This window comes from Chenopodium quinoa, unplaced genomic scaffold (assembly GCF_001683475.1).
Source record: "Chenopodium quinoa cultivar QQ74 unplaced genomic scaffold, ASM168347v1, whole genome shotgun sequence".
In the NCBI taxonomy this organism is placed as follows: domain Eukaryota; kingdom Viridiplantae; phylum Streptophyta; class Magnoliopsida; order Caryophyllales; family Amaranthaceae; genus Chenopodium; species Chenopodium quinoa.
Window position 1 is genome coordinate 2845079 of NW_018743021.1, and position 13324 is coordinate 2858402.

General features: G+C 34.2%; 2 protein-coding genes across 5 annotated transcripts; both read left to right on the plus strand.

Annotated features, from left to right (window-relative positions):
• Positions 1-1552: 1552 nt before the first annotated feature.
• LOC110730298 (ankyrin repeat-containing protein BDA1-like) lies at positions 1553-3569 on the plus strand. Its single transcript, XM_021910090.1, has 2 exons — positions 1553-2357; positions 2969-3569. Exons 1-2 carry the CDS (start codon positions 1704-1706, stop codon positions 3152-3154), a joined length of 840 nt encoding a protein of 279 aa, XP_021765782.1. The 5' UTR covers positions 1553-1703; the 3' UTR covers positions 3155-3569.
• Positions 3570-4514: 945 nt separating this feature from the next.
• LOC110730299 (ATP-dependent Clp protease proteolytic subunit-related protein 4, chloroplastic-like) lies at positions 4515-12744 on the plus strand. Of its 4 annotated transcripts, XR_002513023.1 has the most exons (10): positions 4515-5020; positions 6770-6973; positions 7778-7833; positions 7992-8118; positions 8238-8315; positions 9888-10001; positions 10114-10227; positions 12200-12304; positions 12380-12437; positions 12517-12744. XR_002513023.1 is itself a non-coding variant. In XM_021910091.1 (8 exons), exons 1-7 carry the CDS (start codon positions 4763-4765, stop codon positions 10183-10185), a joined length of 909 nt encoding a protein of 302 aa, XP_021765783.1. In that variant the 5' UTR covers positions 4515-4762; the 3' UTR covers positions 10186-10227; positions 12380-12744. The 4 variants fall into 4 exon arrangements, 1 of the variants encoding a protein (XP_021765783.1); XR_002513022.1 differs by having other exon boundaries at positions 12380-12744; XR_002513024.1 differs by lacking the exon at positions 12200-12304.
• The last annotated feature ends 580 nt before the right edge of the window (positions 12745-13324 follow it).

Sequence of the window (13324 nt, forward strand, 5' to 3'; positions counted from 1 at the left end):
CTCTCTATTGCTCAGCCTTTTCTCTCTCGTCTCTACTCCAAAAGTTGCCTAAGATTTGCAATTACTCCCTTCGTTTTTAAAACTTGCTTCATTTCTTCATCCGCGGAGTTTTAGGAGAAATTGGAGATAATAATAAAATATAGAGGTATTGAGGTTAGTGGAAGGTAAATTGGAGGAGATAGAAATTAAAAGTTATAAAATTGGGTCTCACTAGTTGAGAGAAATGAATTAAATATTGTGAAAGCTTTCCAAATAAGGAAATAGAGCAGTATTAAAAACAGTCGCAAAAAGAAAGTGGAGCAAGTTAATAAAAACGAAGTACAATAAAAGTGATAGATCTAAAAAAACTAACAAAGCATTTATTTTTATTTATTTATTATGAATAAGAGAAGGACCCTAAGCCATATGTGTATCTTATGGTTTAGTTCAATCCAGTTTGTAGGTCAAACTTATTAAGGGATAGAGAGAAGGATAGGGGGAATGCTCATCCCTAAAGAGTTCTTAGTCAGATTTAATTAAGGAGCTTACTTAGTTAGTGCCTTATTGGCTCATTTTAATTGGTTTGTTATTTATAGCACATTAAGTTTATCTACTCTGTGTTATTAAAGTATGTATATGCAATTATGTTGTACGGAGTATTTTTTTGATAGGCCTGTTCAATCAATAACGATTACAGTACAAAGAGTTCATATTGATTTTGATCTCGTGAATTTGAGGCTAAAAGATGTACAAACTCATAACTTCATAAGAGCTTATAAGTTATAAAGTTATAGTATGTAATCGATATTGTTGAAGAATAAGATTGTAGTAATAATGTTTTCACAAATATTTGAATATAAATGGAAGAAAAGCTCACAATATTTTGAATAAAAATTGGTTACAATTACATAATATATATCCATCGATCATTAAAACATGCAAATTTTTCACGATTTGATTTGTTGCTTAATCCAATAAGTGACATTAATTGTTTCTTTAATTTTGCAGCTTCACCCCCGCACCATAAAGCCACTTTTTGGGTCAAGTGATACAAAAATATAAGGAATAGATGAAGTATAATACAAGCGTACAATCTACAAATTGTAGAGTATTTCAATAATAAGAATTATAAGTGCGTTTTAAATTTTTATTTAGAAAAGTAGTATTTGACATTACGGACTTGAATGTTCTCGAGAAGATTGTCTACCAATATCCAAATCATGTTACTCCATGTAATCTAATCTAATCAAACAAGCTATATTGGTAGGTAAGTTGTGAGAAACTCTCTTTGTCAAACATGAATATAGTCGAAATCAAATTACTTATCTATAAGATATGCTACATGCATACTTCAATTATACCTATTATCTTAAGAAACTTGTTTACTTGACATTTATAATCACTTACATATATTAATATTATTCACTAATCTACTATGATGTTAAAGGATTGAAACAAGGAACAAGTGTAACTGATGTGCAAGAATATTATTAGGCTGTAATATCGCCCACTTTTCTTGTTACATTTACTCATTGACTTCTTGTGAACTTAAAAGGAGGACTATAAACAAGCAACCATTACTTCTGCATGAAAAACTCATCATGCTTCAAAAAAATTCAACCTTAGTAGTTCTATATAACAAGCTCTAGATCTTTACTAATTCCTCAAACCTCCTCAACTCTTAAGCAAAAAATCTGAGCCACGAAAATTCACACCAAAGAAAAATGGATAAGAGATTGGTACAAGTATGTCAAGCAGGAAACATAGAGGCTTTTTATGCATTACTTGATGATGAGCCAAACATACTTAATTTCATAGATGATGTACCATTTACTAGGACTCCTTTACACTTAGCTGTCTTAGCTCGAAAGCCTTACTTTGCTAGGGAAATCGCAAGCTTAAGACCGTCTTTCATCACAAAAATTGATCGTTTTGGGTATAGTCCAATCCACTTAGCAGCAGAAACTGGTCAAGTTGAGATGGTTAGGAACTTACTAGAAAAGTTAGCCCCTACAAAAAAAGAGCTTACTAAGGGTAAAGAAAACAGAACTCCCCTGCATGTTGCAGTGATTTCAGGGAAGGTTGAAGTTGTTAAGTTTCTAGTCAAGTATTATCCAAGCTGCATCATGGACACGACAACACGAAACGAAACAGCCCTTCACCTAGCAGTGAAGAACAAGCAGTTGGGTGCTTTCTTGGTTTTGCTTGAGCAGCTTAAATTGGCTAATCAATCTCAAAGGAACGTACCATTATTATTGTTGGGTGCAGTTTATGGTTCTTCATTTGATAAGAGTAAGGTAACTAGTGATTTGTTGAATTGTAAGGATGATGAAGGCAACACTATATTGCATTTGGCTATCATGATGAAACAGCAACAGGTAAAGTTTTTGATTTCATCTTTGTGAATTAAGCTAGGACTGCTAGGTTAATTACCTCCTGTCCAAAAAAAAAAAGAAAAAAAAAAAAACTTGGTTAATTAATGTTTTAGGTATACCTAGCCTATGTTACTTGCTGATCCGCATGTCTGACACGGGTATGTATCCAAGTGTATATCTAAGTAAGTAAGTGCGTGCCCTTTTCATTTCCAAGTGGTGAAGGTCTGACACGAGTATTTAAGGTAAAATAAAGAGTCTGAGTAACATATATAGTACCTGTAATGAGTAATAATATAAACTGAGGTCCTATTAGTCTATACCTGTAATGATTTTGAAGTAGACATGACTACTTCTAATTAATTTGTCACTTAAAAACTGAATGCTACATAATTTTTTTTTTTGAGATTCTTTCTTGGCAACCTAATCACTTTGGCTTTATTTATCTCTCAATTTCTTTTTAACAATTATTTATATCACGTACTTACTAAAGACAATAAAGAGTACAGACTGCTATATAATTTATGATCCTAGCTTTTATGATCCAATATTTTAGTCAGAAAGCTCTTAAAGTACTAATTAACTATTTGTAAGGAAAAACATGTCCAATATTGTAGATGGTTGAAGCATTGTTGAACACTTGCACCAATTCAGCTGGAACTCTACAAGTAGATGTTAACACCTTGAATGGCAAAAACTTCACTGCCCTTGACATTTTATTGCAATGTCCTTTGGAGCAAAGGGATGCTAAAATTGAAGAGAATCTTCGTTCGATTGGAGCTAAGTCGTACAAGCAGCACTAAAGACGCCTTTTTACCTCTCCGCCTACAATAGTGTAAAATAACCCGGGTTCACATAAAAGCAAAACACCAGGACGATTGCAACCAATAATACTTTTAATTTCTATCCAAATGATCATGTTAATGATGAACTAGCAACGTGACAACTAAATATAGGATAGAGGGAGTGACATTTTTACCATAAACATGTATTCCATTATTCCATAGGTATCGGTTTGGTGAGATTATATATGAATATTGTATTAAGGAGAGCTTATCTTAAGCGTGCATCATAATATAGGTTGCATTTGAACTAAGCCAATTGATATATATCAGTTTTTATGAAGATGTGATGGGCATTATGCTATCATAGATTCATAAATAGTGTGTTAATGTTGATGGGTATACGTATTAATATAAATTGTTGAATTATTGTTCAGTTTATAGATTAAAGGTTTCAATTCAATATTTAGTTTATAATATCTAACAACCATCCACTAAAAGTTTATACAATGTGAGAAATAAGAAATACCTACCAACTAGTCAAGGTATACTTAAAAACAGTGGACCTAGCTATATTTGTGGACTCACTAACACGGAATTACGTACATATATAGTGGAACTTATGTATCTTAATAATAATCACCCCAGCTTATATAAATTGCTTGTTAGTTGTTATAAGGCATGACCCAAAGCACAAAACAAGGACGCTAAAAACACCTTGTCTTAAAAAGCACAAAGTGTGTTTGGTCATACACTCATACAAGGTAGCACATTGTCTCGATTTTTATATTAAGGGTATTTCGATTTTCATAGAGACAAGGCATGAGCATGAGCCTAACATGACATGGATGTATGGCAAGGATAGATAGACAATTTAACAGATAATTACGAGGAATGTAAAGTTAAGGATCAAGGATAAATTTGATGCTTTTACCCCGCAAATAGGTCAATGTTCTTTGAAGGCTATATCAACAGATATACTTTCTCCGTTCTTTTTTACTTGACTCGCTTTGATTTTTATACTATTCACCACTCCTCCTTTGATCGTATTTTGTGAATAATTTGTAAGGAAAAACATGTTCATGTTGGATATTTTTAAATTCGTCTCAAGAAATACTATCATAATATATAACTTTTATAATTTTTACTTATGGAGAATTAAAGTTATTAATCGTTGAATTTTTGCATTGACAAGCGTGATAAAAGAAATAGGTCAAGTAAAAAAGAACAGAGAAAGTTGTACACAAATCAAGCAATCTTTAGAGATTTTCCAAACATATATCAGAAACTCGAGTAAAAGTGAAGAGAATGCAACACAAAATCATAACTTTAATATGTTTTTAAAAAAACATTATAAGTCCAATTTTGTTAAATTTGTACAAAGCCCAATAAACAAGGCCTAAACCATCAAAAAATAAGCCCAAACCACAAAAACCAAAACAATTCATTACAAAAAAAACGGTTTATCTTTAGCCTTTAACCTCCCTAAAATGGGTCGGATCTTTTAACAATGGCTTCTTCCTCTTTCACTTTCTCTCTCCTCTTTCTCTCTCTCTAATCTCTATCTTCTCTTCTTCTTCCTCGCAATTCTCTCTCCTCTACTCAAGCTCAAGCTCAAGCTCAAGCTCAATGGCAGCATCAATGGCGTCTTCCCATTCTTTCCTTACCACCCGATTATGCTCACCTTCTCCCCCACTTCACTCTAAACCAACTCCCACCACCACCGCCTCATTTCGCGCTTCTTCTCTCAGAGCTTCTCTTTCCTCCAATTTTATCTCTCCTTTCGTCGGCGGTAGCGTTTCCGGTGAATTTACCGGCCATAAACTCCGACGACCTCATTCTCTTACGTCGTCGAACTCTCGTCCTAAGCGCGGCGTTGTTACCATGGTATCATTTTCAACTTTCTTGCTCGTTTCTTTATTTCCATGTCTGATAATTTTAGGATTTCTATATAATTTGATTTGTAATTGCGTTTTTGAGTTGTTTATTTTAGTTATTTTGGGAGGTTGTGTGATTGCAATTTGATTATTGTTCAGATTGTTAATGTTTTGATTAGGAAAGCTGAAATTTAGGGTGTAGCTGTAGTAATGGTAAAATGTATGCGCAATTTGATCTTAAGAGATGATGTATATTTGGAGAAATTGATTCAGAGCAATTAGGAGACTGGCTGAATTGATCATCCTTTAGTTTATTGGGTTTCAATGTAATTGTGGTGATTGATTCTATGTTTTTGGAACAGTTACGAGTGTCGAAATTCTAACAGAAAACTGGCAATTATACGGAGCGAGCTATAAGTTGGTGAATCGACTTATAGTTTTACAAATGTGAGTGGTAAAGTGATAGTGGATGAACAACTAATATTGAACTTTTAAAGGATGCCCTTATAGTAAAATGATTTAAATCACTAGCTAAATAGTTTCGGAATACCCAAACCATTAGAAAGAAATGTCGATCCACCAACCCGGGCTCTTCCGGGGGTCTTCTTTGTATTAGCAAACCTCTTTATCTGTTTCATCTTGAGTACTACCTTCGCATTTCTTAGAGGTTGTATACTAGGACCCTTGACTTGTTTCGGATAATTTCTTATTAGTAGACTTAGCTAAAACAGAACAAGTATTGATTTATGATATGCAAGAATGAAGTAGACGGGTTTGTTTATGGGAGCATATTATAATACCTCTATGCTTAGTTTGGTAAGGCTGAAATAGCCTCTGCTTGGATTGAAAATTCTGAATAAACATCACACACTATGGCTGCTTTATGGAGATGAAAGAAGGGGCATGCATATATTGTGAATTCTGAGAGCAGTTCTTTTCTTTCTCATGTTGCTTGTGACAACTGGTATCTCTCTCTTAAAATTTATTAAGGGGACTTCACTGGGTACATAGACCCCCCCCCCCTTTTTTTTTTTCTTTCTTGTGTGTGTGTGTGTGTGAAGATCTATTTGACTTTTCCTTTGCTTCTAAGTTGGTTGGAAGTGGGCTGTGCATGTGGCTTGGTCCTGCCTGAGCGATTCCTGGTGGGCTATGCCTGTGCAGCTGTGCTACATTTCTGAAAATCAGCATGCCGCAAGACATGAGAATGCTGTGGACTAGCCTGTCTGTGCATCCCTGTGTCAGCTGGCCCTGCTCTACATATAGTTATTATTTTATTTTTCTTTTGCTACCTTTGTTACGAACTATTAACACGACACGTTTCTTCATCGGTTCGTCCTGTCATCCTTGGAAATATGTTTTAACCTTTTGAGTTTAATAATGGACTGGAAAAACCTTTTTGCTTGTTCATTTCTTTTGCTATTCAAATTTGTGGTATCTTCTCGGCGTCATTGACTTCTTTCCTCACTTACCAGTGTGGATATAGTGCTTTGTGTCAAGAAAGTCCAAGAAGTGCATATCACCCCTAATTAATTAAGATATGTGTCACGAAAGGTCATTATCTTTCTATGCTCTATTTTCTTTGCGAACAGTTTCTTATAACGATTCATGTTACCGACCCCAAATCATTTCGGGACTAAGGTTTTGTTATTATTGTTGTTGTTATAAGTTGAATCAGGTTTTAATATATATATCCTTTATACAAAAGAATATTTTCTGAATGGTTTGCTGTAGTTGCATAATGTATTTTGACAAATAACAGGTCATACCTTTTTCTAGAGGAAGTGCTTGGGAGCAGCCACCACCAGATTTGGCTTCTTACTTGTACAAGAACCGCATAGTTTATTTAGGCATGTCTCTTGTACCCTCTGTGACTGAGCTAATACTTGCAGAATTTTTATATCTTCAATATGAGGATGAAGAAAAGCCAATATATCTTTACATCAATTCTACTGGAACCACAAAGGTGATTTTCTGTACTGCTTCCTTCTTGTATGTTGATTGGATTATGTGATCGATCACGAATTTCTTCTTCACATTGCTCTTCAAATTATAGAGGTCTGTGCTAAAATGGAGGAGGACCTCTGTTTTATCTACTGTTCAGCCATCTTTTGCACGATCACCCCAAAAATGACATTGGTGTTTATCTGCCTGCCTTGTTGAGACTATAGACTTTATACCATATATCTAGATTTTATTCTAAGTTTATAGAATTTTAAGGTATCTAAGCCAAAAATGTAAATAAAACTTGTGATATGAAATGCAATAAGAATTTTAGACAATCATAATGATAGTTGATCACTATGATTAAATTATTGATGATCAGTGGTGAAGTGGTGATACTTTGACTGTGAGGTAGTATACCTTTGTGACGAGGGCACTGATATGTTATTGAAGACTTCAGTGGTGGTGAAACTTGTCACTTGAGATAAAGGGGCAAAAATTCAATGACAATCTGCTCAGACCTTTGCCAGTGTAAAGATCATTACTGAAATGGTTTTCCTATGTTCTCCATTGACAAGTTCCTTTTCTAATGGTGGTCTTTAGCAGTTTTTTAATATCTTGCTTGTGCTTATAGAAGATTAGTTCCTACAGCGATATTCTCGAAGCTAATCAAATGTACCAAATTTGTGGAAGTTGTTGCGGATTTCCTATATCACTTGTTTATATTGTCTTTTGAATTCTTTTATTGCCATCCGTTTTCAATTTGTCGTCTAATGCTAGGTCTTTGGTGCTGATATTGATGGTTATCTCACCTTTTCTCCTTTAGGGTGGTGAGAAGCTGGGGTATGAAACAGAGGCTTTTGCTATATACGATGTTATGAGGTTATATTCTTCAGTTGTTTTTTTTTTTTTTTTAATTTTTTTTTAATTAAAATCTTTGCTGCTGAAAATATGAAATTACAATTTTATATATTCAACTATTCAAGTGCTATCCGGATTTTGCTGGTTCATCGTTGATTTTGGTATTTGATCTTTTTCAGGTATGTCAAGCCACCTATTTTTACTCTATGCGTTGGCAATGCCTGGGGAGAGGCAGCCTTGCTTCTAGCTGCTGGTGCAAAGGGAAATCGTGCTGCCCTTCCATCCTCTACCATCATGATGAAACAGGTCATTATTTAACTCGACATTGATGATTTCTCTTCTCCACACCTTCTCCCACATAATTGCTCTCAAGATGCATATATTCTTCAGATGGTTTTAAAAACCCTTCTGTGCAATTTCTGCAGCCAATTGCTAGGTTCCAAGGTCAAGCAAGTGATGTTGAACTTGCCAGGAAAGAAGTAACAAATGTGAAGACAGAATTGGTAATGACTTACATAATTCATATCTTGGCATTGTTTTATTATCAATTATACATTATATTGAGATGTTATTTCACGAAAGGGCAATTAAGCTGTGTGGATGTCTTCATCATTTTACACAATTACCTGGTACTGGTTTATATATGCAATCATTTAGTATGTAATGCATGTTTGTATAAAAAATGTCATTATTAAAGATCTAGCCATGTGTACCACAAAGTTGAATGTTTGTGAGAAATTTTATGAGCTTGTTTAATGGATAATTATGTTTGATATCAGATATTTAAATGTTTATAAGGTTTATAATCTTACATTGATCTTCAAGTTATTTAAAAAGGAAATGTTGTAAATTAAATTACCCGTGTATGGAATTGGATGGTTGATTTATCAAAGGTTTATAATATGCTATATTCACTCTTTGTATTAATTGCTAAGTTTAATCACATCTTCAAAAGAACTAAAGTCTCCAATAATGTTTTGAGTTTTTTCCAACATTGAGTTTAGACTGCACATTTATTTTATTCCAAGGTCTATTTGCTTGCTTTATTAAGCAAAAGAAAGTACGTCATTTGTTGGCTGCATATTAGCTAAATTTGTAATGATCAATGGTACTGCACAACAGTTAACAGACCTTAAAAAACGTTCAGATCCTTGTAATCACTTGCTTTGATGATTTAGTTTTCCATGTTGTGCCTACAACTACACCTCCCCCCCCCCCCCCCAATCACACACACACACACACTGATTCCCAGTTCGTGCCTATGAGAGGGGAAAAGATTTGGCTTTAGGTGCATGTTTTGGTCTTCTGCCTAAGGAAGAATCTTAAACCCAACTGCCAACCTAGCAATATTGTTCTATTTTGTTGCAAAATTTGATGTTTCACTTTACTGAATCTAGTGATAATAATCAAGTACATCTACTATGGTAAGTTCAGTTCACTTTGTAAGAGAAGGTACTGACTTGAAGTAAAAAAGCAGGTGTGGCCATGTGTGGGTTCTCAAAAATCTAGTGGCTTTCCTCATGCTCTTTCTGCTTTTTGTTTTTCTGTGGAAGGGTATATTTCATCCTGGGACCTTCATGGCCTTCTCTTTTTAATAGGAGGGGGAAAAAAAAAAAGAAAAAAATATAACCTGAATGACCCTCTATACTATAAACCTTTTAACAATTATTTTATGCAAACTATTGTAGTGTCTGTACGTCCAAGTGCTTATATGAAAAAAGTGTCAATTAGGTCCTGTTCAATCTATATAAAATCATATACGTTAAAAATCAGCCATAATCTGTAACAATGAGTTTTATCCGGTCAAAGTTAAATAGGTTTCAGTAAAAATCAGTTTATTCAGTGAAAGTAATTTCAGTCTAGAAAAATTTAGGTGAACTGAACAGGACCTTAGTTGTTTCTTCTGCATTAATTTGTTTCTTTTGTACTACAGAGTACTTTCTAGCAATTGGCAATGCAAAATGATCCATAGCTGTTGATTATTTCTAATACTTTGTATTAAACTTTAGATCTGCTGCTGATGGCTGAGATTTTGATATTAGAATTGAGGGTAACATATATTGTTTGTCTTAAAGGTTAAGCTCTTTTCAAGACATATTGGAAAACCTCCTGAAGTGATTGAGGCTGACATCCGACGTCCAAAATATTTTAGCCCGAGTGAAGCTGTTGAATATGGTATCATTGATAAGGTATACCTATGTACAGGAACTGTTGTTTCTTTTCATACTAAAGATTTCTACTCCATTGTCCTTGATTAGGAAACTGAACATCTCATACAATTTTTTTTTTTCAACTTCGCAGGTTATCTACAATGAAAGAAGCAAAGAGGACAAGGGAGTCATTGCAGACCTGAAGAAAGCCCAGTTTATTTAGATATTAGAAAGACCTTTGCTGGTGGACATAACTATGATTCAGGTAAACTTTCACTAGTTCCTCCAACGATTCAGATCTCTAGTTAGCTGTAGATCTTGGTTAAACATCTTGAAGGTTTTTCTTTCTAGTATTTTTAGGTGTATGTTTTCTTGTTGATAAATCTATCGAAGTATATTCCTAATTATTTGTAAATTAGTTGAAGAATATATTGTAACATAGATGCTGGAGTTCACATGACAAGACAAAGACAAAAAAAGGAAAATTATAGATACCGATATCTTATTTCTTGGTGCTAAATCAGTCACCTATGTGCGATACATCAGTAGCCAAGTAGTTCACGACCTTCACGTGGCTTATTTATTTATTTATTTTTATTGTGATTTGTGTGTGTGTGTGAGTGTGTGTTTGTGTTCTTCTTATTGTTTGTGTTTACTAAGCAACAAGCTTATAATGTACACCCCTCTATCTTGAGATGTTCATATACATCTCGGGAACAGATATAATGAGGAGACATTTATTGTGTTGTATACTTGTATCTATATATATGTCAATTTATGCTATTGTCTGGTCTTTGCATTTAAAAATTTGAAACACTATTTCCCAACCATTAATGTTAGTTATATTAGTTTTTAATATATTTCTTGAACGTACTAAATAATAATTGGAAGGTTGTGACCTTATAAAACAGATGCTGGTTAGAAGCTAGTATAGTTAGCATAGTATTTGACTGACATAACCCTTTAATCTAAAGGAGGCAAGGATTCATTATCATTTGGCTTTGGATTATGGGCTACTGTAAAACCCTTTATCAAACTATTTGTACTTTTTTCTTATTATGAACTATATGGTTGGTGCATTGTGGGTCAAAGTATTAACTGGGCTTAGCCTTTCTGTTATTGCACGGGTAAAGTTTGGGTACTTCCAACTCTAAAAAACCTCAAATTGATTGAGAGAATAATCTGAAAAAGGGAACATGTTAGGTGGCATAACATAATATTGCCACTATTGTGTTATATATGAATTTCCCGAGTAAAATTGCACTTTTTATTCTTTACTTGCCAGTGACATTGAATTTTGTCACACTTTTGGTAATTAATTTTAGTTAAGTACATCAGACCTATTTAAGGCAGCTGGTAGAATTTTCCAGCTTACTTAATAGATGATTAGAAGTGCTTTTTTTGGTGCTAATGCTATGATTAAGGGGTTCTAATGACTAACTAATGAGAAAAACTCAAATGCTTTCCCTGGTCCACCCATTATAAATCTTTACCTTTTGAAATATCTGTCTTCCCATTAAGATGAGCTGATCTCATGGGCACTGTGGAGTTGAGCCCATTGGAATTTTCTTAAGACAACTGCTAGCTTATTTATTTGCCAAGTGGCAGCTTTTGCTGGTTTTCGAAAAGGAAGACAGCTTTGTATCGTCTTTATTGCCATCCATTTTGTGTTTATAATATGCATCTTGGTCTATGAATTTAGAACAGACAGCTGGATTTATCTAAGTATAATGCTCTACATAATGAAAATTAGTTTTAATTAAAATATCGATAGTGACACCTCTTCTGCGCGTGTCCATTCTGTGCAACTTGCTGGAACGCTCACAGCAACCTTGAGAAAGTGATTTGATCATTTGATCCCTGCCGCCTTAAGGTTTACAGAAAGAGCTTTTACTGTGTCTTACTCCCATGTCGTGAATTTGCCATGTAAACTTTTTGCTGGTGGTTAGAGCCTTTTCTGGAATGATAATGTATAATTTCCATTTTCAAAATTTGCTTAATTGCTTCACAACAGAAAGTGTCTCTGTATGCTCCCCTTTGGACTTCTGTCCTCCACCAAATGGAATCATATTGATGACTAATTTCAGAAATGAGTATTGCTGCATGTATGTGCTCCTATACTATGTGTCTTGCTCACACGTTGCAAATTTGTGACATAAACCTTTTGCTGTTGATAAGGGCCTTTTTCTGGATGGATCATGCAATAATTCTCATTTTCATAATTTGCTTTGCAACAGAAAGTGTGTTCTTCCCTTTTCAACTTCTGTCCACCAGATTGCATTATCTGATGTTTACCAGCACAATTAGATTAGAACTGCATGATTCTCCTTCTATCAGTTTTGGTAAGTTATATTCATATTTGCTGAGGAAATTTTCAATTGAATGTTGTTCATGTAAGCTCATAAAATGATGTGCAGGAACCCTGAGAGCCTGTTTGGACTATCAAGTACCCTCTTTTTACCTGGAGGACATGCCGTACGTTTAATATTTCTACATTCTTTTCTGATGATGTACTACACATTTAAACAGAATCTTGATATTTTGATGATAATAGGTGTATGTTTGACGAGGAAAGGGACGAACCTGTATATTTGGCTGTTTGTAAGGAAGGTGCTGCCAAGTTAAGATCATGTATATTTTCTGTTGTCAGGATTACAAGATTAGGTTGATGAAAATGCCCACAGGATTTTATTATTTTGATGAAGTGAAAGCCTTGCAGTTTTCCATTATCCTATAATTCAAAATAGATGGTCAATTGTCCATTATCTTAAGATTCAAAACAGATGGTCTTGTTACTATTTGCACATTTAGGCATTTATTAGCCATGCAGGTTGTCTTCGTGTTGATCAAGTTGTCACGTTTTCAAATTACACTATCAACATGACAATTACACTCTAAGAAATAGTATAATACGAGTCCCCAATCTTGTAAGACTCCAACACGAAGATAACCCGATACAAGCTATAGTGCCCTAAACATCATGCACATGTCCAAGAGTCGTAGTCGAACACGGTACATGTACATGAGGATTTATCATTTATGTCAGGGGGTTTTGCAACTAGTGCTATTCACCCTAAAACTGTTCTTTTTGTCCACCCAATTGCCTATCAGGTCAAATAATTCTCTTCAAAGTAGAAGGAAAAGCAAGATCTCACAAATTCTTTGTTTTATTGGGTAAAAGGTTTTTCAAGGATTAGCACCTTGGAAGAAAATTCATTGGCAGAATTTGAAGCATATCATTCTTTTCAAACGTCTAGTCTAAATATAGGATAGGTAAATATGTTTGTGTGGTGGGTATATATGAGTATTTTGAAGTTAAATTATAAATTCATAAAGGTCGAATTAATCACAAATACGTAAGG